At 37.8% G+C, this 25506-nt stretch overlaps 1 protein-coding gene across 1 annotated transcript in view; it reads left to right on the top strand.

Moving 5' to 3' along the window:
* The window catches only part of Galntl6 (polypeptide N-acetylgalactosaminyltransferase like 6), an 847322-nt gene that overhangs the window by 753790 nt on the left and 68026 nt on the right, over positions 1-25506 (top strand). Inside the window, exon 8 of the mRNA XM_070016476.1 lies at positions 12331-12448. Within this exon, the coding sequence (XP_069872577.1) occupies positions 12331-12448 (118 nt within the window). The remainder of the gene's footprint in view (positions 1-12330; positions 12449-25506) is intronic.

Below are 25506 nucleotides of genomic sequence, written 5' to 3'. Positions count from 1 at the left end.
GTGGTAGAGCGTTCACCTTGAGCTGAAGAGCTGAGGGACAGAGCCCAGGCCCAGAGCTCAAGCCCCATGACAACAACAACAACAACAACAGCAAAAATGCATGAAGGAAAAATAAATATAATCCAGACTTTTTTTTTTAAAAAAGGAGAACTTGCAAAAGATGCTAATACAATTGAGATACATCTTTTGTCGGCATTAAACTAGCATGTCTTAACATATGACATCCCAGCATGTTTTAGAGGTGAAGCTTTGGCTCTCTTCATGTAGGTTCTACCAGGATCCCTCATTTCTTCTAATACTAGCTAATAACCCCAGCCAGACTTTTTCCCCCTCCCCTCCCTTTATCCAGGGGATTGATTCACAGCCTCATACTTGCAAAGTGCTCTAGCCTTTAAGCCATGCTCCATTCCTTTGCTTTTAGTTTGCTTTTTAGGTAAGATATCCCATACTTCTGCCAGGAGCTGGCCTTGGAACAAGATGCTCCCACCTTCACCTCCTGAGCAGCTAGGACTGCAGATGGGCAATAATATGCCTGGCCCTCAGTCAAACTTTCTAAAGCAGAACCTTCTGACTCTCAACTGCTGTCCCTTCCTCTAGAGATAATGTGCTTCATCTGACACACTGCTCCTGGTCTCCTGGACATTCAAACTATCTTCCTCTAAGTTGAATAGACACTCACCTGACAGGTGATAGGAAGAGGTCTAGCCTAACAGATTTTTAAAAAGTCAAATTTAGAGTCTGATTCTAGTGAGTCAAGTTAGTTGTGTGTCTGTGTGTGTGAATATCTATATCTCTATATGTGTGCATGTATAATATTGTCTATGTAGTACTTGGGAAATGACACTCAAAATTACAGCTCACAACAAAATCTGTAGTCACTTGTCAATGAAAAAGAATCAATGAACTGCTAACGTTCAGTGTTCTCTTAACAAATCTGTGACTTGTTTCCTACATAATGCTTGAGTTTTTATCTGTATTAGTAAAAAAAAACTGAAGTGGAGTTTTTTATGTGAGTCCTCTCTCTACATTTGTAGAGCAGATAGAGGAAACAATTATGTAATTATGAGGGGGAAAAACAACTTATTTTAGGTTAAGAGTATGAAGGAAAACAGCATCCTATACTTCAGGTTTTGATGAAGTTTGACAGCCTTCCCTTCAATAAGCACAAATCAATGAAAGTTTATTATAAGGATTTTCTGTCCATCTCAACTATTTTAAGCACGATTCATGCCTCTCTCTCCTCTCACCTAAGAGACTGTCACTGTCTCTGAAGTGGCCCTCTGCTCTAGTGCATGCAGCATCGAATCCACCCTCTGCACTGACATCAAAGTACTCAAATGCATCGGTCCATGGATTAAGATTCCTGAGTGACACTGAATCACATACTCTCAGAGACAACTATCTGACAGAGACAACCTTCTGGCATTGGCATTTCAGAAACACTTACCCTTCTCTAGAATTTTTTTTTTTTTTTTTTTTTTTGTCGGCCGTGGGGCTTGAACTCTGGGCCTGGGCACTGTCCCTCAGCTCTTCAGCTCAAGGCGAGCGCTCTACCCTTGAGCTACAGCACCACTTCCGGTTTTCTGGTGGTTTATTGGAGATAGGAGTCTCATGGTCTCTCCTGCCTGGGCTGGCTTTGAACCCTGATCCTCAGATCTCAGCCTCCTGAGTAGCTAGGATTACAGGCGTGAGCCACCAGCGCCCGGCCTCTAGAATCTTTATACAAGAATTTTATGCATCTTTGTAAGGAAAAACTCTGCAGCTCCTTTCAGTTCCCATGATCCAAGAAAGAATAAGAACTGAAAGTCACAAGGAAAACCAATTCATGTTCTTTGATATGTGACAAGCACTCCTAATTGTCTGGGTGCTTCCTGCTAGCCTGGAGACTTCCTGGCCGGCTGAATTCCCATACAGTAACTCAGAATTCCAAAAGAATCATGTGGTCCAACAAATAAGACAGAAGATGCAGGATCTTTTCTAAACCAGATGGCCCTGGGGTTGACAGGACATCAATTCTGCCCATACTCCATGAGTCACGAGAACCACCGATACTTAAGGGAAGATACATAGACACACCTTTCAATGGGGAAGGGGACTAAGCCTTGGAGAACATGTTTCATAGCTGCCATCTACCAGGGAAGAGATAGATAAAATCCGAAGGAATAGAACATGGATGCTCTTTTCCTTTCCCACCTCGTAGAGTTAGATGGTAATTTTTTAATGGATAAATTTGACACAGAGGGGTAAATAAGATGATGCTTTGCCCAGATTTTTTTTTAATTTTTAGATATGTTGTTCCACAGCGATTTTTTTAGAGACTGTTCGTTTGTTTTGTGGGGCTCTCTAAGTAGTCCAGGTTGATCTCTAATTCAAGATTTTTCTGTGTCCACCTCTCCATTGCTGGAATTACAGACCTGCACCACCACACCTGGCATTCTGATGTGTTTTTAAGAGTTTAAAGTCATTAAGCAGGTATAGAAATGCAGTGTACATTTATTAAAAATTAAATGGTCGATATGCAACATTAAAATTCATGCCACATTTAATAAATTCTAGCTTGATATAAAATGCCAGGACATTAGGCAACAATTGCCTTTGAGTTGCAATCAGTGCTGTAAAGAAAAGCCTTATTTTGCATTCCTTCCTAAAATGAAGGGGCAATGCTTTCCTAAGAAGCAACTGTCAAATGTTTATTAAATAAATGAAGCATAAAACAAGCTTTCCTGCAGTTTCATCCATGCTTAGATTTTAATAACTAACATTTATCCCATGAATGAAAAGTTGTATTTGTATCCAAGAAGAAAAGCTTCCCATTCTGCAGTGGGGATTTTTACCTTCAGAATGATCTCCAATTACTGATGAAATAGGCAATTTGCTCAGCCATCTCACACCATTTCTGTGTTCCTTTTGATGTCCATATTGATGGGAAAGAAGAGCCTGGACTAGGGAAATGGAGATGGGGTGGCGGGGGTGGAGAGGGTGAGGGAGTACTGGACCCTAACAAACCAGGACACAAGACACAGAAGCCAGAACCAAGTGGTGGGTACTGGTCAGCACTGTGTTAGGACTCACAGTTACCTCTGCAGCAGGGCTTTCAGAAGATATGAGCATCATGTGGGAAAACAAAGTGGGAAGCAAAAGGTTTTAAAGCCCTCATAAGGTTATGAAATCTCATCTGTGTTTTATGTAAGAACCTTGTTTTATGTAAGAACCTTGTCAGCCACGTGACAAGACTCAGGTCCGATGGCAACCGTGGCCCAGAAGGCACACTCAAGGGATATCAAGCAGAATTAGGCTCATGGCTAGCAGAGCAGCTTTAGCAGATGGGAGGAAGGGAGCAAGCACTGTAGCCTTTCTGGACTGTAACTGATTGCATGAACGGACTTGTTTCTGATCTACACTTGACATCCAGGGCACTCAGAAAAACCAAGGAATTCTAGTAGGGACTTATGGTTATTAAGCAGGTCATTCATCAAGCCAGTGAAGTTGAGAATTAATGAAATCTCATTCTTACTGCTAATATGCCCTCACTTGTCCTCTCAGAGTTCACAGTCTTCAGATGACATAAGGATTAATAACTGAAACAAATACTGTGGTCATTGTCCTAATGTGTAACAACATGGTCATGACTAAAATCTGTGGCCATTTAGAAATTAGAAAGGAATGAATTCAGTAGAATTAAATTAAATTAAACTGAATGTATAATCTGGGAATATACTTTTTTTCCCAACATTTCACCACATGTATTTCTTCTTATGCAGTCTAAGCTGAGAATGCCATGTAAATGGGTCACTGTGAAATGCAGCAATTTAATTTTTCTCCGATCAAAATAACAAACCAGTATGATCTCACTTCTATTAACTTTTGAAGGTTTACAGCAGTTAAAGTATTTTTGCTTCTATGTATGAAGGTTAAAAAATCTGGGGGTATAGCTGAGCAACAGAGCATCTGCCTAGAATTTATAAGGCATGGATTGAATCCCCAACAGAAAAGAGAAGAGAGAGAAAGAAGCAGAAAGAGAGACAGAGAGAGAGAGAGAGACAGAGAGAGAGAGACAGAGACAGAAGGGGGATTAATAAAGTCATTATGCTCAATGTACCTATGTGAGAATAGAACTAGGAAACTTGAATTAGATAAAGACTAAAAAATAAATAAGAAAGGAATGAGAAGAAAGAAAGAAGAGAGAACTGGGGAAAGGAGAGGAGGGGGGAAACAAAAGGGATAGGAGAGGAGGGAAGAAGAGGAGGCAGGAGAGAAAGAGAAGGAAGAGAGGGTAAGAGGGGGAAAGAAGGGAAGGAAAGAGATGGAGATCTAAAAGTATGCTTTGAGATGAAGCTTCAGTTCCTTCAATTACTCAGAAAGGAATAAACAGGAAGTGACTTTAAAATAAAACATGCACAATTGATCTATTTTGAGAAACTTTTGAAGTGGTTTCATCAGAGGAGAATAAGTATGTTCTACTATTGTTAGCGATAGAGCATGTGTAGCTGTGGTATATTGTTGCACAAACACCTGTTAGCGTGGGATTACCAGGAAATGTCAGCTCTGTTCACACAGTGGAATCCATCCATCCACCCACTATGGGATGAGACAAAACCACCCATACAGAATACATACACAGACTATTTTAGGTACAAATGAGTAGCGGAGTCACACAGTATCTAGGCCATGGACCAGAAGAATACGACTGAAAGTATCTACTACATTTTATCCATGTTCTTCCCATACCCACTATGACAGTGTTGATGTGGCCTTTTGATATCCAGAGTTATTGTTTTTTTTCTTTCTTATCTTAAAACCAATGCCAGTCACTGAAGATATGGAGACAGCAGCATTTTAAGCAATTTCAGAATCATCAACTTAATGGAATTCTCAAAGCAAGGCCATCATGCTATATTTATAGCTGTAGTTTGGCTTAATGCATTATATAATTTGCACTGACATATACAAGACTTCTTCCATCCACTCTTCATCTTTTTTTCACAGGGTATCTACCATCCTAAATATGAAGTAGACAACCAAAAAAAAGCAAATACAATTTCATAAAAGCTTCAAAACCACAGCCTAATATCTTATATATTTATGTGTGTGATAAGAGAAAAATTACAAATCATGATACAAAGTTGTAAAACTGTGTACCATGATTTATGATTTTATTTTCCTCTCATTTTATCCAAAAAGAGCTGAAATTCATAATTCTGCCACCAGCTTTTGGATAACCAGCTGGCCCTATTCTTTTGCCTACTAACTTTTTTCAAAGTGTACCATTTGCATGTGTAAATCTGGAAAAACAAAGTTTTTTTTTTTTTCAAAGGAGGGGCCTTCAGCATCCTTCACTTCTGTTTGTAGTTCTGAAATCCAGTTATGCATTGAAATGTTCCCTGGGATATAAGTGGAGATAACATTTTAAATAATTCTTTTTTATTTAAATTTGTTATTGTTATTCTAAAGGTGATGTACACAAGGGGTTACAGTTATATAAGTCAGGAATAAGTGCATTTCTTTTTGCACAATGTCACCCCTTCCCTTGTTCTCTCCCAGTTTTTCCCTCCTGTCCCCATCCACAAGTTGTACAGATCATTTTCAACATAGTGTCTAGTGAGTCTTACTGTTGTATTTGTTCACCTTTTATCCTACCCTTTCTATGCTCTCCACCCTCCTAAAGACAGATAAACTAACAAACAAGACAAAGAAAAAAATCTTCTGTTTCTGTTTCTTGGAGTTCATTTAGAGAGATATCATTTTATATGATCATATGCATGTGGCAATTGAGCTTTTGTGATCCTCTCCTAAGAATATCCTCCTTTGGTCTCACTGTGTGAATGTCTAGAAACCTGACTAATTTATCATGTCCATGTGTCAGACCTTAAAAATTATGAAACTAGTCCAAACCCCATCTCCATCCAGGAGTATTTATCAGTTACATAATGGTATTAGTGCTATATGTCCTTTTTAGGAGCTTGAAACTCAAAATGTGTATAAAAAACCATCCCAGAAATCAGTTGGTTTGCAATTTGAAGGCTCATCAATTAAATAAGGCTCCATTAAGTAGTTGTTCTCCCAATTAAGTGGGGTGAACAACTCATCTCGGTTGGCCTGCAACTTTCCCAGGTTTAGCACAGGAAGTCCAGCATTCTACAAGACCCATGAGCCTCAAGCCACCTGGGCAGTTGGTGGCTTTATGTCTGATGACTCCACTGGACTTGGATGATAAAAACAGTCTGCACAGACTTGATTATATACCTGATCATGAGTGCCATTGCATGGCCGTGTGTCTCTGTGTAACCCAAGCTGCTTCACCGGGTCACAGCTTTCCAGAGTAGTAAATGTAAACTCCAATATATAAGGCAGTTTGTTGCCATACAAATACATAAAACATGTGTTGATGTCAGATTCCCCAACCAAGTGAATGTTGGAAGTACCACACCCAAACAGAGGTACACAAAAGCTATGATTCACTGGAGCCATTGTCAATATAGTCCAATGTCAGCTCCCATTCTTGTTAGTTCCTTTGAGTGTCCAATCACGACTGCTAAGTCAAAGAATTCCTCACTCCTAGGTTATAGTTCCACTAATGATTGCCTCTCAGAACTAAAACCAGAACAGCTATTTCTTGCTATCTTGCTGTTGCTCACATCTTTCCGGTGATAAAAAGACAACAGAAGTTTTGCTGTCTGGGCAAGAGTAAAAGGGCAATGATAATATGGCATAGATCAGTCACTTGTCCAGCAAATTCTTTTTCTGAGAGTTGGGACACAGAGAGCAAGCCTCTGTTTACTTTGTTAGCTCCAGACATAGGCCTGGGCTCTTAGTGTTCAACCTCCTCATTTATTTTCCCGGTCTCCACATTACCTGAGCAACTTTTCCCTTTATCATCCCTATTCCCAAAGAGGGTAAGCTTTAAAAAAAAAAAGTGAAGATTTCTGTGATTGTAATCAAAGTTCTTTTTCTGCATCCTGGTCTACTGACAAGGACTTCTTTTCCCCAGCCCAGGACCTGCTTCACTCATTGACTCTAGAGTGATCATCTCCTTGTACAAAGACAGTATAATAGTCTCTCTCATCCCTACATTAACTTATTACATGATTTTTGAAAAAGTGACACATAAATGGTACTATTCTGAAGATAAATGAAACAAGTTATCAGTATTCTTTACAAAATTCTAATTTAACACCATAATTTAATAATGGGAAAAATGAGGTTTAAAAAAAAAAACTATTTCACTAAAACTATTTTGCTCACAATTGAATTCTAGTTGAAAAGGATCAGATTTTCAGCTGTCAGAATTTTGAGTCGTGCACCAAGGAAAAAAATTGTTGGTTACATAATTGAAAATTAGTGGCTCATCTTTATGTTGATTGACTTGGCTTGACTGAATCCTGAGGGAAACTGTGCCATTTCATTTCTGATCAAATCCACACTGCAACCCGCATGCCTAGAGTTCTCTCTATAGCCTCTAAAATGAATGAAAGTTGAAAGCCAATTTATTTTCTATGAAGCTAAATTGACATTTCATTTAGATTTCTAGAGCTAAATTTTAATTGTCAATATATTTTCAAAGAAACCTTTCACATACATTTATCTTTCATTGTGATGTATTCTTTATTATTCAAGCCCAATGACTACATGAGATGCAAGATTTCTAACATTTGAAATAATACTCTCTGCTTGAAAATGTGAGAAAGTAGGCAAAAATACCAGGCAGGAAGTTATTTTTTTAACTCTACCACTTTTTTAGATAGGAGGGAAAGAATTAACATGTGAAATAGAAAATACTATGAACTTGGACAACTGTAACTCTACAGTTAAGGGGATTACAGGAGGAATTTATAAGGTCTAAGTCCATATCATACTTGGAAAAGACCAATTCCACACTATGACAAAGGCATTTGCAAAATGAGAACATAAAATGTTTTCACTGGTACCGAATAAAGAATGGGTTGTAGTAAACTTTCGTATTATAGTCTCAATGATTTAAAACTGAACAAAATTTTAGAATGTATAAACCGCTGTACAAAAGTAAACCAGTCAGCTATAAGTAAAACTGGAAAGCATATTTATTATGTGGTTCAGTACCCTTAGTATTAAAGAGGAAATTGACTTTCCACTAAGTATTCAGAAAAGTCACATAATTCAGTAGCCTGAAGAAAAAAAGGATCTTCAATAAGAACACACTGCTTCATGGTCATATTAATTTTAAAAAGTATCCCAAGGAGAACAGATTCTTTTGAATTGCAAAACTCAAAGAGTGATTTGCAATGTTATAAGCACCACTCATAAAGCATATTAAGGTATTTAAAAGTTATACGGACACAGAACCACCTTAATGTATGTCTACAGCATGTGCACAATCCCAAGGAAACAACAACACTGACATTGTTTAAGAAGAGATGAAGCAGTTCTAAAGATAGACAAGTGAAAGATTGTGGGAAGGGGGAACATGAGGGGAAGTCTCAAATGATCCATTTTGATTTAAAAATCAAAATCAGAGTGTAAATAAATGTGCTGAAAAGAATCAACTGCTTTTCATTTCCTCTGAGGAGTACATCTTTTCTCTTTAACAAGGCAGGAACATATTGACTTCAATAGTTCTTTTTGGACTTCAGAGTAACATTGCCAAATAGTTGGACTCTGTGTGTATTAAGTTCAAATTTGTATCCACAAACTCAAATATGTAAGAAATATCACAAATATGTAAGAAATATCACCTATTTTCTGGATGTGGAGACGCAAGCCTATAATCTTAAGATACTTGGTAAGTAGAGATCTAGGGAACATATCTCTAAGCCAGCACAGCCATAAAAGTAAAAGTTGATCTCAATCAGTGCTCTTGGGTGCAATGGAATATGCTTGCCATCCCACAGGTAAAGGGAAGCACAAATAGAAAGATTACAGTCCAAGTCACTCAGGCCGTAAGTGGAGTCCCTATCCTGAAAATAACCAAACAGTAGGGGACTGGCACTCACTGGCACCCACTTAGCAAGTGTGATGCTATGAATTCAATAAAAAAAATCACAATATTAAATTTTTCTTAGTTGCTTAAATGCAACCAAATACAAATTTTAACATAATTTAAGAAATATATGATCATTCAAAAAATAGAACATTACTTAAATCTCTTTAGCTACTTTGTAATCTCTAAGTAGTTGTACCACAGAGTTGCTGTTTAACAAAGCAGTTTATGAGTATAATGCATCTCTACCTATGTCACCCTACGTAATTGATTTCTTAAAATACAAATGATATAATGTGAGATTTATAACTTATGTAAAAGTGAAATTTATAAAAATTCGAGGAAGAGATATGAAGACATGCTGTCAAAAACTTCAATTAGTCTAAAAGGAAAAAAATTACACGATGGAAAAACAAAAACAGCAGTTGGAGCAAATAGAAAATGAAAGGAAGGGAGTAGATTTATATCTAACCAAACACAATCGTGTCAACAGCAAAGATCCATATGACTCAAGTAAAAAGCAAATGCATTTATGTGTTGCCTTCAAGAAAATCTTGATAGCCGGGCGCCAGTGGCTCACACCTGTAATCCTAGCTACTCAGGAGGCTGAGATCTGAGGATCATGGTTCAAAGCCAGCCCGGGCAGGAAAGTCCATGAGACTCTTATCTCCAATAAACCACTCCGAAAACTGGAAGTGGTGCTGTGGCTCTTGAGCTGAAGAGCTGAGGAACAGTGCCCAGACCCAGAGTACAAGCCCCATGACCAACAAAAAAGAAAGAAAATCATTTTTAGTACACAGACACAAATAGTTTAAAAGATAGAAAAAGTTGTACTTTATATTTTTACTTATAAATGATGTTATAGAATACAAATGCAAAGAAAGTCAGAAGTGATTACATTATCAACACGAAATAGATGATAGAGAAAAGAATGTTACCAAGGATGATAGTCATTTGGATTATAATGAGGTCAATTCATCAAAACAGAAAAGTCCTATACATTTCTGCAGTATTAACAGAGCAAGGAAATACATGAAGCAATAAAACTGAACACCAGAATTAATTATAGATTTCAATAGCCTTCTCTCCATAATTGAAAGATCCATTTGAATTTATGTGTCTAAATTAAACTAGTTTATGCTACATGGAGTTTTTTTTTGTTTTAAAAAAATCATTAAGAAAACAAACTCATTGAGCAATAGGGTGTTGAGAAGATGGGGAAAATGAGAATAAACCAGAGTCAACTTGATTAAAGTACTATATCCACAAATGTGTGAACTACCACAGTGAAATTCCTTTGAACCATTAGCACATGCTAAAAAAAGGAGATTAAAACGGGCACAAGTGGGATGGAAAGAGTGAAGGAGGATGAGTATTGTCAAAATACTTTATGTATTATGGAAATGGGACAATGAAACTTGTTGAGATTGTTTAGAGCAAGGGGAGAAGAGCTAATGACAAGGGAAGAAAGGCTAATGGAGACATATTGTACATAGGTATGGATGTATCAGAACGAAAACACCTGTACAAGCAACTGATGCTCTAGCAACTATGAGAAAGCGAAAGAAAGCCAGGTTTTTGTGTTTCCCATAAAGTATTTTTAATGAATCAATTTTAGACTGTCTCTATCGGTGATCATTACAGTTTGGGTATTTATTCTGAGCAGTGTGAATTAATTATAAAGGGCTTCGGTCTCGGAGTTTGTGAAACCAAGTAAGAATACATTTCTTCTATACGTGGCTGGGATGCAGGACTGAGAATTTCTCATGACATAACAAAACCATGCAGAAGCAGAAGTTACACCTTTAATAATAAACAATGGAAATGGAACCTAATAAATATTCCAGCCCTCGTTGGTTCCAGATTCTGTGTTTGCAAAATGAGAAGACTACTAGAAAGAAGGCAAAAATAAGGGTCATTTGATTCTAGAATTTGTATTTCAAACAAAATTTTTTAAATGACATGACAGTCTTTGTATTTTCTGAATTCTGTTCGGTTTTAAGGAGGAAAACAAATCTCTCTTCTGGTCCTTTTTATTTCTTTCTCACTACATGGATCTATGCCTTCAAAGAAACCATTTATAAACTGGAGTAATCAGACCACCTACCATCTTATTATGCTAAGTTCCTAAAATACATATTGCATTTAAATTTAGGTTTATGTTGCCTAAGTGCCTCATAACATATTACCAAGCTTAAATCCTGATTCTCTAACTTGGTGTGTGCACTGTGATTATATAGAACTTAAAATATGTAGCAATACTGGATGCTCTGGTTTGTTACTTGTAATTATGCTTTGTCTCCAAAAATTCAAAATGGTCACATTTACGATGTTGATGATACACATTTTGTGTATTGTCTCATGAAGATGTTTTATAACCTTATGTATACAGTTCTCTCACCAACTCTCAAATATTGAAACAAAAACAGCATAAGGGTGGGAAACACAAAGGCTTTGAAACCAGAGCACCAAGGTCTAGAACCAGCTGTACCACACACTACACACAGCCTTGAGCAATGTTCCTAAATTCACTGCCTATTCAAACCATACACAGGCATGCTTTCAAAGGATCCATCAAAGTAAGCATTCATCAAAGCAGTTAGCCAAAAGATTTCACTTCCAACCCAGTAATGAAAAATAAGAGCTACCTATAAACTGAAAAAAAACAAAAACAGCAAAGACTAGACTAAAGATTATATACCTAGTGACATGGTGAAAATTCATTCCAACATTGTGAAATACTTGAAAAGTATTCCTTAGCCAAAAATGCTTATTTCTTAAAAAGAGAAAAGAGCTGTTAATACTGAGGAATGTAATAATATAGATAAAACATAGAGTGACAAGACTTATTTTAAATTCCTATTCCAGTATGGTAATGAAAGAACAAAGTCTGAGGGATTATTTTATTCTGATTCATAGCCTTTCCATTTGTCATGACTTGTACGTATTAGATGCTCGGTAAACATATCCTCAGAGATTAAGTCAAAAACCTCGTCTAATGGTACTTTTCAGCCTCTTTGTCCTATACTACAGGAGTTCTTTCAATGTAATGGAAAAACCATCGTGCATGGTGATGTTCTCAAAGGTGTCAGTTACTAATCTTCAGGTGCTTGTCTCTAAGAATAAACAAAGCAAATCTTTGTTATGATACGATCTAAACTGCAAGATTTCATGTTCACAAAGATGCTTCTTCCATCCTTTCTCCTTCCCTAGGTCCTTTTCAGTAAGAAGCTTTGTGCTCTCTCACAAAATACTACTACTAATAATAATAATAAAAATGCTGAAAACCTCATATGATTGACATCTCAAAGGTCATTTTCTTTTCCAACAAAATATCATTGCCCTTGACTTGAAAGATGGCTTTGTTTGTTTCTCAGGTCTCCCGTTATGGCTGGAGGACTCTTTGCTGTGGATCGAAAATGGTTTTGGGAATTGGGTGGCTACGATCCAGGTTTAGAAATCTGGGGAGGAGAACAGTATGAAATCTCTTTCAAGGTAAGCCACCATGATTCTCTTCACACTTGTGGCTACGTCACTTTGATAATTCTGGTAGTATGCCCTCCTGTGTCTTGTGATCCACATGGGAACATGAATTAAGGACACTTCCCAAGTGTGTTTTTTCAGTGCTTTTTCCTTTGGATGGCTCAGTGAGAAGACATGCTACTCACAAAAAGAAATGATTCAAACTCCCACTTGCAGGTAGGAGACTTGCTGGGCCAACAGACAGACTTACCACTCCCTAGCAAATGCATTCCTTCTGAAGCACTTTAGATCACATCGAAGAATTAAGATGCATGAAGAAGTGTGAATTCAAGTTATTGCAATTGTTGCTTGTTGTATTTCATGAAGAATTGGCAGGTCGGAGTTTAATCGTAACTAGTTATTTCATAATCTGAATAACTGGAAAACTAAGTTAGAAAACATAAACGATAAACTGAAGCCCTTCTTTACAAAATTTCTAAATGACCAAAGTTTTTATTCATTATTATCTGGAACTTTCCAGATCTCTACTTATTTAGGAATTGATTCTTAGGCCCAGAGTTCAAGCCCCAGGACAAAAGAGAGACAGACAGACAGACAGACAGATAGACAGACAGACAGACAGACAGAGACAGAGAGACAGAGACAGAGACAGAGAGACAGAGACAGAGAGAGACAGAGAGAGACAGAGAGAGAGACAGGGAGAGAAAGGGAAGATGTTTTTCTACACTTTTCTAGACCTTTGAATTCTCTGATCTCTGGCTCCTCTATTCCAGCAATAGTTGCACATCTTGTTATGGCAGACATGACCAGAAAGTAATACAGTGACAGTATTTGTAGAAATTGCATCTGCTATATTTATTTACTAAGCCAGATGCTGGGTTAAGTACTTTATGGGTATTAGCTGATTTTATAGAACAATCATAAAAGATGAATATAATCATTCTGCTTTTACAGATGAAGAAAATGACACAAGATTTTTTTTTCCAATCCTGGGGCTTGAACTCTGGGGCTGGGAGGCCCTGAGCTCCGTTTTACTCATGGCTAGCACTGTGGCCTAGAGCCACAGCTCCACTTTCTGCCTTTTTTCATGATTAATTGGAGATAAGAGTCTCACTGACTTCCTACCTGGGCTGGCTTAAAACTGGGATCCTCAGATCTCAGCTTCTTGTGTAGGTAGCATTACAGGCATGAGGCACCGGTGCCAAGCGGTTTTAAAGATTTTTAGATTAATTTGTTTAAATTTTAAAAATTAATCACCCAGTATCTCATTGCTGAGACCACAGAGACATTAAATGGTCTGACACTCAACTCAGGGTCTACCCATCACTATCCTCAAGTTCACTGTTAACCTTTTGATGATTCACTAATGATCACTTAATGACTTCACTAATTTATTAGACTCATTTATACTCTAATAACAGAACAGCAAATTTTCTGCTGATCTTGGGACAATAAAATACCACTGATTATCAAAAATTGCTCAAGTATTTGTGGCCTGCAAAGTTTACAATAATACCTTTGACTCAAAGGGCCAGAATTCTTCATTTGACTCTAGCAGCAATGAAATATCACTACTTTAAGAATATCATAAGAATTCAAATGAAATTATTTTTCTACTTTTCATAGTTTCTAACCTTTGTTCATCTTCAAGTTCTCTCAGCTCATAAATTCTTGAAGTTTAAAATAAGAGAAATTTTAGTACACAGGAGAGACCTGTCTTTAATGAACTGGATGACGAATAAAATTGCTCCTGCAAGTCTAAAGAGTTTTCATAAAATAACATTTGCATTCTAAATCACAAAGGTGTTTCTTTTAGATTAAATATAAACTTATATCACACTTCGTGTCAGCTGAATATGTCACGTCTCCTTTGTCTGACCTGAGATTTTATTACCCCATTTCCTATTTTTCAGTTTATCTGTCATTCTGAAAGATATAATTGGAAAGCAGTCCTAGCGCCTTTGTCTAAAAACCATAGCAACAGCACTCGAAGTTCAAGACTAAATTGGTCCAGGTTGTTTGGTTAGAATGACAGATTCTTTGGTGACAGTTATGTCTTAACAGGGTCCCATTTCAGACATATCCTTCATTCTTTTTTTTTTTCTACTGTTTAGTGACCTTGGGGTTTCTGTCCCTCTGTATTAATATTTTTCACATGAAAGAGACAAACTCGGACAAGCTTTGATAGAATTTACACTGAAGGAAGAAGAATGTTTTCTGTGTGAAAGGCATCAAAATAGTGTTGTACAGAATTAGCTCTTTTAAATGATAATTCAAAATAAAAGAGAAAAAATATCAAATGCCTGACTTTATGGAAATGCACCATAAATTAAGTTGCATCTTGCAGCATAAAGATATAGCCAACTAAAGCATGTCACGTGATCATATAGAAATAGTTTTTTTTCAATCTATAACTTAGATATGATAGTTCAAAAGATTTTTATGTATGGGTATTTCCAAGCAACGTTTCTTGATACTTACTCTTGAAATTTTGCTGATATTTATACAGAATCACATCATAACAGTTTGGGGCAGGATTCTATTGGTGAATGAAAATCTTTCCTGAAAATTCCATTTCATATGAAATTTTTGGCTGTACTATATTTTGTTAACAGAATTTTTCAGTTATCGTTTCTTTCTGTAACTGTCTTTGCTTCATTTATCTGAAACTATTGACTTCTTTAAATGAGTAGTTTTTCTGCCATAACATAAAAGCCAACTCAGTATAATTTTCAGGACTTAGCTGAGCTAAAGAGAAACAGTTTGTCCACACTGTGAGCCACCTTCAACATCTTCCAACAAGTACCTGGAGTCCTAAGTGGCATGTCCAGCTGCTTTAGATGTTTCTAGGTTAGTCAGCCACCAGGGAAGGGAAAATCGCATTTGGTCAATCTCTCAAGCCTCTAAATTATGTCAGGCATTGTTTCAGGTACTTAATTTGGACCTGTACTTAGAAATAAAGAAGAGACCAAGACAGACTTCATGGCGTGGAATACAAGTTCTAGTCCCTATGTCTAAACCCACGAAGAGTCTCCACTACTTCACAATACATTTGTATATCATTCCCCAAAGATAAAAATCTAAATATTAGCATTTCCCAAAGATCTGTCCTTTGATTGCAGAAAAATCAAACAATAAATGTAAACAATGAAGTTGAGCACTGGTGGCTCACACCTGTAATCCTACCTATTCAGGAGGCTGAGATCTAAGGATAGAGGTTCGAAGCCAACCCAGGCAGGAAAGTCCATGAGACTCCAGTGAATCACTAGAAGTGGAGCTGTGGCTCAAATGGTGTAACACTACCCTTGAGTTAAAAAAACAAAGCTGAGGAACAGCATGCAGGTCTTAAGTTCAAGCCCAGGCTGGGCACAGAAAAGTAGACAATGATTAGTAATTAGGCACCTATGAAAGATGTAGAGGGAAGCCCAGGGATAAATTGTATGGAACCTTCTGATAAAGGACATAAAGTTCACATCAAGGTGACTCAGTATCAAATGAAATTAGAGTTTGCCTTTTCTATCAACAAGGACCAATATAGATCTACTATTTCTTTGGCTACCTGTAGAGTCAGGAAGAGCTTGTGATCCATAACTTCAGCTGTGCAGAAACACCTGAGGCTCTAGGTGGGATAAATACAAGAACCACACATCCTAGAATGACTATGTAAACCTTAGAAGCAAACCTACAGACTACCTCAAAACCACTCTTCCTGGGTAATCAGATCCTAAGTTACCTCCTGTGTGATGCACTACCATCTTCCTATGTGATGAGCTTAATACTCAGACATTTAAGGAAACTCATTAATTCATCCAACAGTTACTTTCATTACCATGTGCCAACCCTGGGCTAACCTCTTGAGATTTAAAGGCAAATGTGAGAAGTATCTTTCTCTCTGCAGGAAGCTTATTCTTTCATAGATACCAGGAAAATTAATTCCCAGTAACTCCTCACCCTAAGTCTGTTTAGGAGATATTTTGTTCCCATATTCACGGTCATAATTCAGTGCATATTCATTAGCCTCTCTTCCTCTAATTTTAATCCTCTTTTATTTCATCCAGCATTTCATTAATTGTCTCCCTAATTTATTTTATTTTCCTCTCCTAAGAGTTCATGGTTGTTCCTAATTACCACACAAATCAAATGAACATATTGAATCATGAGCCATGAAGCTTTTCATCAGTTATCTGTGGCTCTTAATCTATACTCCATATCAGCTGAACTAGTATTTTTTTTTTCTTCTCTGAAAAGATGAAACTTTCAGTTCTATTCCTGTCCTTTTCATTTCACAGATTTTTAACCAACCAGACCAGGCTTTGATTCTGAGAAATTTGTTGATCTTCTCTACAAATATTAATCTTCAACTTTGTCCATGTGATGATATACCATGCAAGCTAGACTATATGGAAAAGGACAAAAGAAGCAATTAGAAGCTCTTTATCAAATACAATTGTCATGAGCATTTCACCCATTAAAAAGAAACATCTACTGTGCAGAAAAGCACAAAATTACATTAATCGTTTTTCCTCTAAAATAGGACATCGAATATATTTAATTTTATTCACCAGTCTTTTAACGTAAGGGAAGTGAAAGCTTTCCTCTGCCTTACTAATTTGAGTTAAACCACAGGTGCACAAGCCACACACAAAATGCATTCGTTAGAATTTCCGAATGTGGGTTCCTTTATTATATGGGAATTCTATCCGTGAGATAGAGAGAAGCTACACTTTTAAGAGGTCGAATTGGAGTCTTTATTAGAAAGCCAGAGACTGCAAGTAGACTCCTGACCAGAAGACTTGCAGCTTTGAATACATTTAAATATTGTTAAGAAATTGAGCCATCAGGGTAGTAAAGAAAGAGCAGGAAAACAATCTCAACATACCAGATCAACTCTAATGGAGAGCTGAAGAGGGACGCCAGGGTGACCTCATGTCAGGAGATATGAGGCATAGCACAAAATGGCGGCTGTGGTTCTAGGGCCTAAATAGGGTCATGATCAGGCAGCGGTGTCACAGAGAACTGGAGAGTTCCAGTAAGATCATGAATTCATGGTACAAGTCTGGCAGGTCCAGTAACCTATTCCTAGAGCCCTGCCTCTAGAAATTCAGGCATGCCCATCACCTGAGGATGGAGGTGGGCCTTCAGTTCTAAGAGATTTTAGGAATTCCCCGTCATCTACTGTGTTGCCAAGATGGCCCCAGTTAGACCCAGGATCCACATTTCACCTTCAAGTTAGTATGAGATCCTAAAGACCTCTCAATGAAGCTACCTTAGTGCAATAACAGAATACTGCTAGGTTTTATTTTTGTATATAATTTTACCCAATCTTTTATTCTTACCTTGCCTAAATCTAATTTGACAGCTTTACAATAACTCAATCCTTCCCAACTTTTCTACCAAGTTTTGACATGGACAATTATTTCTCTCGCCTAACTTGTATGTTAGTTATATTTAATTGTTGTTGTATTTAATTGTAGTTATATGTTAGTTATATTTGATTATACTAATTTAATTGTACTCATTAAAATTCAAAAACTAGCATCATCATATTTGGGACTAAATGCACTACCATTGAAGTAAGCAGGAAACCTAACTATTCAGAGTACTGTAATAAAAACAAAAAAACAAAAAAAGATACAGTGCAGTATTCAATGTAGTCTCTACCCCATAGGAGATCACCACATTAAATACCTTTACAGAAGAAATGGCGAGTGGTAGTCCGCAAACTAAATTAGCTGCATAGAGATTAAAACCTTGCTCCCAAAAAAGTTCAGCCTAGTAAGAGACAAGAGACGCTTATATAGCAGAGAGGCAATGTGTATTGCTGTCTGTACATGGAGGTTCATTTCCCACCTGGTCAGTCCAGGTTTAGAGCAAGGCTCTCGCTTGTAGTTCCCTTCTCTACCCAGGCGACCATAGGCACTGTCCCCACCCACGTCTCTGGGCCTGCCAGAGATTGTTGAATGCTCCAGTGATGATATAGCAGCAGGAGGAGAGGGCATCAGCCTTAGAGAGGTGCTTTCTCTTACCTTGGACCTACAGACAATTCCAGCTCCTAATTTTAGTTGCCTCTTCTCTTGTCCCCCCCCCATCTCAGTCTTAAGTCTCTCAAGTGTACATATGGGCAGAAGGAATTATTGTAAATAAGCCTATGGAGTCTCTTTGAATTTTACTACCTACTAGCTTTGTGCAGAAAAAATGGAAAACGTGCTGAGCATAAGCAAACAAATATAATCCTGTCACTGACATATACACAGAGCATTAAGTGACTAAAATATGTTTGAGATCTTTATGTATTTGGGGTTCCTGGGGCTTGAACTCAGGACATCATGTTTGCTAGACAGGCACTCTACCACTTGAACCATATCTGTAGCATGACAGATTTTAACAGACAACATCCCATTTATTCAACATCCTTGTATGACTTACAAAGCCATTACCTTCTGCTGCCTGTGTCCCAAAGTTCTGACCACTTCCTATGGTGATAGTAACTACTATCGGGTCCCTTAATAAGAAAAAGTAATGAGTTAGCACTTACAGGTCACTGAATTTAATTTCTTACCCTGTTCGTTACAAATGCCAGGTTAAAAAACATTCTATTTCATAATTCCAAAGAGAAGGCATTACCTAGTGAATATCAAAGCAAGGATTCAAAATTAGGTTTGTTTACAAAACAATATACCTAATTTCTCCTCATTTGGAAAAGAGAAAGCTACGTGATCTTGAAGTGGCCATATGTAAAATGAAATACAGGTCTTCCTGTCTGACATTTGTGAAATATGAGATCTATAGATTAATTAATAAACATGCCCTACTTTTTCCATAGTAGCCTGAAAATACAGAAACTTCCTAGAGTATTTACACTCCTAAAACAATTTATATTCTTCCCTAGAAGGTACAACTCCGTCTCATTTTTAGGAGTATACTCTTTTCCCTTAAGGCCATCTCCTATAAACTATCATGATGGTGCTTTGTACGAACAGCTGTGTTAGAAATAAATTTTGCCTTATAAAATATGCTCATTAGAAATACTGTTTATGCCTAGGATGATTCCAAAATATTTTATATACCTCCTCATTGCTTTTATGAGACAACTACATTGCAGACTGTTCCTTACCTCTGAGCCCGCAAAGTACTTCCAAGTCTTGTTGTATTTTGTACCTAAAATGTGACAGAAGACTTTTTATAGCACACTATATACTCCAGACACACAAGAAAATACCTAGAGTTGTTCCTGTGGGGATTTTTTTCCATACAGTATTTAGCCTAAATAACATAAAAACATCTATTTGAATTCAACATACTCAGAGTTGCTCTTCCAAAGAAAATATTAAAATGACTCTGCACTCATTCAGAAACTCAAAGATAAACAGCAACAGCTGCTAAATGTCTCACAAGCCAGTCTGAGATTCATTTCAATTACCTAACAAAAGGTACCTCAGGTGTAACAGAGCATTTTCAAGTTAAATTTTATGTCTATTAGAGATAAGCCTAGCAGCAAATATGAATTCCTTCCAGTTGTTACTTCTTTTATATCTGAGGGCATTTTCCTAATTCCCAATTTAATTTTATTTTAACTTTTATAGATAGTTGTAAAGCCAGCGAGATAAAACAATTTGCGCAGCATTCAGCACCTGTGTTAAGGTCAATTTGATTTGCTATTGATAGCTTTTTTAATATGGAGACTTTTCCCCCCAAACTTTTATGTTTTTCTATTGCCTTTTTTCTTTTATGAGAAAAAGAAAAAGAAATGAACTCTAATAATTCTAATGCTTCTGATGTATAAACTACCTTATGGAGTAGATATAGTACTCCAACTTTATAGAAGATGAGACTGAAACTTAGAAAAAGGTATAAATTAGCTAGGTGCTGTAGCCCCCTCCTATAAACCCTAGCTACTCTGAAGGCTGGGATCCGAGGATCATGGTTCAAAGCCTGCCTGAGCAAGAAAGGCCCTGAGACTCTTAACCTCCAATTAACCACCTAAAAACCGGAAGTGGAATTGTAGTTGAAAGTGGTAGAGAGGTAGCCTTGAGTAAAAAAAAAAATGCTTAGGGACAGTTCCCAAGTCCTATGTTCAAGTCCCCTGAAGGACAGAAGAAAAAAAAAAAACAGTAGAAATTTCCCAGTCTTCTGTACCAATGTTCCGCATCATGAAAGTATTCCAGCTTCAACTCAAGATGAAAATGATTTGCAAGTCATTATGAACCTTTCAAGTGTACACATTTTATTTTATTTTATTGATGGTCATGGGGCTTGAACTCAGAGCCTGGGTGCTATCCCTGTGCTCTATTGCTTAAGGCTAGTGCTGCTAGTGCCTGGGCTGGCTTCAAACCAGAATCTTCAGATCTCAACCTTCTGAGTAGCTAGAATTACAGGTAGGAGCCACCAGGACCCAACCAAAGAGTTCACATTTTTTTAATGAAACTTCTTCATGTTCAGTATTGCTAAAATAATAATAATAATAACTTAAAATAAATAAATGTTTAAAATAATTTCTGAGTTAAATCAAGGAAATTCCTTTGGTCCTATGAAACAGTTGCTGCAAAGGTTTTTATCTAAGTAATAATAGACTCACCTTGACTGTTGAAGAAGAGTTTTTGTTTCAATTGTGTGGTTCACAAGAAGACAAAAACCCAGCAGAATCCAACTTAGAAAAAAGAATTGACGAGGAAATTTATATGAACAAATGAAAAAATCAAGAAAATGGATGGGTGAGAATCTTGAAAGAAAGCTTATCTTTACATTTGTATCCAAATATACCAAAGATCACAGCTGGATGTTTTTGTTTTTATCATCTGTTTAATGCTTTTATTTACTTGGTTGTTTACATAACTTTTCTTTAATGGCCCACACAGTGGGTTATTATTAAACAACTCAGTTGTCTGGAACTAATCCTGATTTATATTAATAAACAGGAAATTGATTCACTCATGAGTCCCAGCTACATCAGAACAGCTACAGTTTTCCATTCATGAAATAGGTCATTTAATAAAAGACACAAAGATCCTGCCTTTGTGGTAGAGAGGAGGGTAGAAAGTGTCCCTAAAAATAAGTAAAGCCAGGCCCAGTGGCTCACACCTGCTGTAATCCTAGTTACTAAGGAAGCTGAGATCTGAGGATCATGGTTCAAAGCCAGCCTGGACAGGAGAGTATGTGAGACTTTTATCTCCAATAAACCACCAGAAAACAGAAGTGCTGCTGTGGCTCAAGTGGTAGAACGCTAGCCTTGAGCTGAAGAGCTGAGGGATAGTGCCCAGGCCCAGAGTTCAAGCCCCACGACTGACAAAAATAAGTGAAGTATGTACTGAGGAGGTCATAAATTCTATGACAACAGAAGCAGAGGAGGGTACATACTGAAGTTGTTAGATAAGAAGATATTAAGGCAAAAGGATTTGGAGTTAAGACTTAAAGAAGTTTGTCATGTGGTACTCTGGAAGAAGAGAATTTCAGGCAGAGAGAAATATCAAATTCTCTAAAATGGAATTTTAGGTGTCTGGTTTTTTGAAAACAGCATAGAAATAAGAAGAGCTTGAACAGACAAGTACTGGTGGCTCACACCTGTAATCCTAGCTACTCAGGCGGCTGAGATCTGAGGATCGCAGTTCAAAGCCAGCCCCAGCAGAAAAGTCTGCAAGGCTCTCCAATTCATTACCAGAAAACCAGAAGTGGTGCCATTACTCAAAGTGGTAGCATGCTAGCCTTGAGCAAAAGAGCTCAGGGACAGCACCCATGCCTGGAGTTCAAGCCCCAGCAGCAGCAGCAGGAAGAGGAGGAGGAGGAGGAGGAGGAGGAGGAGGAGGAGGAGGAGGAGGAGGAGGAGGAGGAGGAGGAGGAGGAGGAGGAGGAGGGGGAGGAGGGGGAGGGGGAGGAGGAGGGGGAGGAGGGGGAGGGGGAGGAGGAGGGGGAGGAGGGGGAGGGGGGAGGGGGAGGAGGAGGAGAGCTTGAACAACAAGAGAGAAAAGAGTAGCAGATGAGTAGAGATGGACAATTTGTAAACTGAATGCTTTAATAATTTATTTCTTTTGAGAATGTAGATAAAAGTTATTATGTTCCATCTGAGACCTGACAATAATGTTCCCTTATCATCATCCTGACAATTTCTTTCTGAAACTGGTTACCTATTCCACATGACCAATATAATTGTATGATTCCATTCAAGTTAACGTTCTCCATGTCTAAATTCCAATTTGTGGCTGATATTGAAAAGCAATTTTAGAAAATAAGGCAAACATTCAATTATTCTGTCAATTTGAACTACATCAGAGAAAAAATTGCTCTTTGTTCATTCGTGAGTAAAATAACATTTTTTAAAAATATTTATGGTGTCAAAGGAAGACATAGTACTTATAAATGTAAAACATTTCTCCAAGCATTAGAGTCTAAAATATGGCATGACATAGATGTATTTCTAGATTATAATCACATCATACTCCCAGGAAACATCTTTTTAAACTATAAACCATATCTTTCAGGACAAATATGGAATTTGACAAATATTGCAACAAGTTTGCTTCCGCATGAGTTATGTATCGACACAGGCACCCAAACACTTCTTTCTTCTGTGTCAGTATATATACATGCTTCTATTAATGTAGACCAGAAAATACAACAAATAAATGAAGGGTGATCATCTTGGCAGAGCTGCATAAACAAGCCTAAGGTTAGGGACAACTGAGCTGAAATACTTCTGGTAAAAAGCAAGGTGGTCCTGGGGTTGTATAAAGCAGCACTAAATGGAAAGAAAAGCCTTAGTAGCATCCTCTACATAGCAACCTCTGCATAAGTAGAAACACAAGTATACTTAAAATAAAAGGTGACTAGGCTCAGCCACTTGACAAGTGTTTATTGAACATTATATGTTGAGGCTTTTATCAGTAACTAGAGATATTAATGAGTAAATCATCATGAACTTATAGTCCAATGAGGGGCAAATGCTAAGCAAATAATACAGGAAGTGGTAAGTGAATTAATTAATTAATTACAGTAGGTAATTACTGTTAGCACTAAGTACTATCTCCACTTGAAAGAAAGTTCCCTATGTTCCAAACTTTGAATTAGTCACACACAATAGCTCCTGCTCATTGGAGGATGCCTGACATATACAAACTTTCTGAGGCAATTACAGTTGGTCATTCTTGACCCAGGGTGATGGCTAGGCTCTCAGACCCTTGGTAGATGCCTGAAATCACAGGTAGTGACGAGCTATACATACCATGTCTTTTCTATTCAAGCATATCTATGTATTTATTTCTAAATTCAGCACAGATGAGACATAGAATAATGATGAATAATAGACTAGAACACTTATAACAACATACCGTGATAAAAACTATATGAATGTGGTCTCTTTAAATCTGACTCTGTCCCTTTCTATTTCTGTCTCTATGTGTTTCTGTCTCTCTCCATGTCTACCCCTCTGTCCCTCTCTCTCTCTCTCATTTTCCATCTAGTATTTTCGAATGTGAATGAACATGGGCAGCAGATTCTTCCACAGAAATTCCATATGCCAGATTCCAGATAACCTAGACTTCGGCTCTGTGCTATTCTACGAACACAGGCCAGACAATCCTACATAAACTTCAGACCATAAGATAATAAATGAGTGCCATTATAGTGTTCATGGTCATCTTTTACACAGCCACAGATACCTAGATCTTCTGAAGCTCTGTTAGAGTGACCCTTTGAGAAGAATTACCACCTAACTATTAAAAGTTGTCTCTTCCTAGCTTAAGAAAGGAAGGAGTCTAGGTTCTTTTGAGCTGCTCTAACAAAGTACCGTCAACTCTGGCTTAGAAACAACAGCAGTTTCTTCTTCACCATTGTGTCTGAAATCAGCATGCTGGAGTTGTGTGGAAGGTTCTCTGCCAGGTTAGGTAGAGCCACCTTATGACAAGAGCACTTCTGTGGGGTCTCATGAGAACACCAATGCCATCCATGGCGCCTCCACCTTCCTGACTCCCAAAAGACTTTGTAGCACCATCCCGCTGGGCGTTTGAACCACCCGAACTTCTGGGTTTAGACTTTCAGTCCGTAACAGCAAGCGGTGATGGTGTATTTAACTTTGCTGCTGTGGAGTCTCCCTCTGGCAAGCTTTCACAGTAAGAAGCTCTAGGCCACTTCTGTCCACTTTCTACACGACCACATGAGCCAAAATTAGATTAAAGCCAGAAAATGTGGGACCTTGCTTCAGTATTTGGTCCCACACCCCTCAATCCTGTAGGAAAGAATGGCTATCTCCACAAACTAATGGAAGCAATATGTTCATATTTTCTGGGAAAAATAAAAGGCTGGGCCAGCAAATTACGGATGACAAGAGGGCTTCTTTGATTTGACAATTGTTTATCTTTGACCAATAAGAACTGACCTTTGATTATTCAGGGGACTACGTGACATTCTTAGCCTACCTATATCCTTTCCCTTCATCTCTCACCTAGTTACTTTCAAATTCTACCTCTTGGAAATGCAAAAATGACAAATGAAGTAATCTCTCCAAGAATCCTGTCATTACATTTGGTTAAGACGTCAGGAAAATCAGGCACCAGTGGCTCACAGCTGTAATCCTAACTGCTCAGGAGGCTGAAATCTGAGGCTTGTGGCTCAAAGCCAGCTAGAATCCGTGAGTCCCTTGAAACTTTCAATAAACTACCCAAAATGCTGGAAGTGGACTGTGGCTCAAATGGTAGAGCATTGGTCTTGAGCAAAAAAAAAAAAACCTCAAGGACAGTGTCCAGGCCTTTCGTTCAGGGGTAGCACGCCCTCACCCCCAAAAAACAAAAAGAGGAAGGAGGAGGAAGATATCAGAAGACATCAAGTCTTTGTAGCTTATCACTAAGACCTCTTTATTATTCCTATCATAATTTGGAATGCTGATCCATCCAACTTTTCAAGAACTCGAGTCCGAATCATTTACTCACTCTACCATCTTCTAGGGTCTCAAGACCTTCCCTGTATCTTCTCCAACTGATCTGTCTCTGAATGGGGAAAAATAGAAATTATGAAGAAGGAGAGCAGGAAGCTCACTCATAAGTTCCTGACACCAAAAGTGATATACATCACTTCCATTCACATTT

This window comes from Dipodomys merriami, unplaced genomic scaffold (genome assembly GCF_024711535.1).
Source record: "Dipodomys merriami isolate MVZ:Mamm:240054 unplaced genomic scaffold, mDipMer1.0.p SCAF_12, whole genome shotgun sequence".
NCBI lineage: Eukaryota > Metazoa > Chordata > Mammalia > Rodentia > Heteromyidae > Dipodomys > Dipodomys merriami.
The sequence above is the reverse complement of the archived record's forward strand: the minus strand, read 5'-3'. Positions and strand labels throughout refer to the sequence as shown.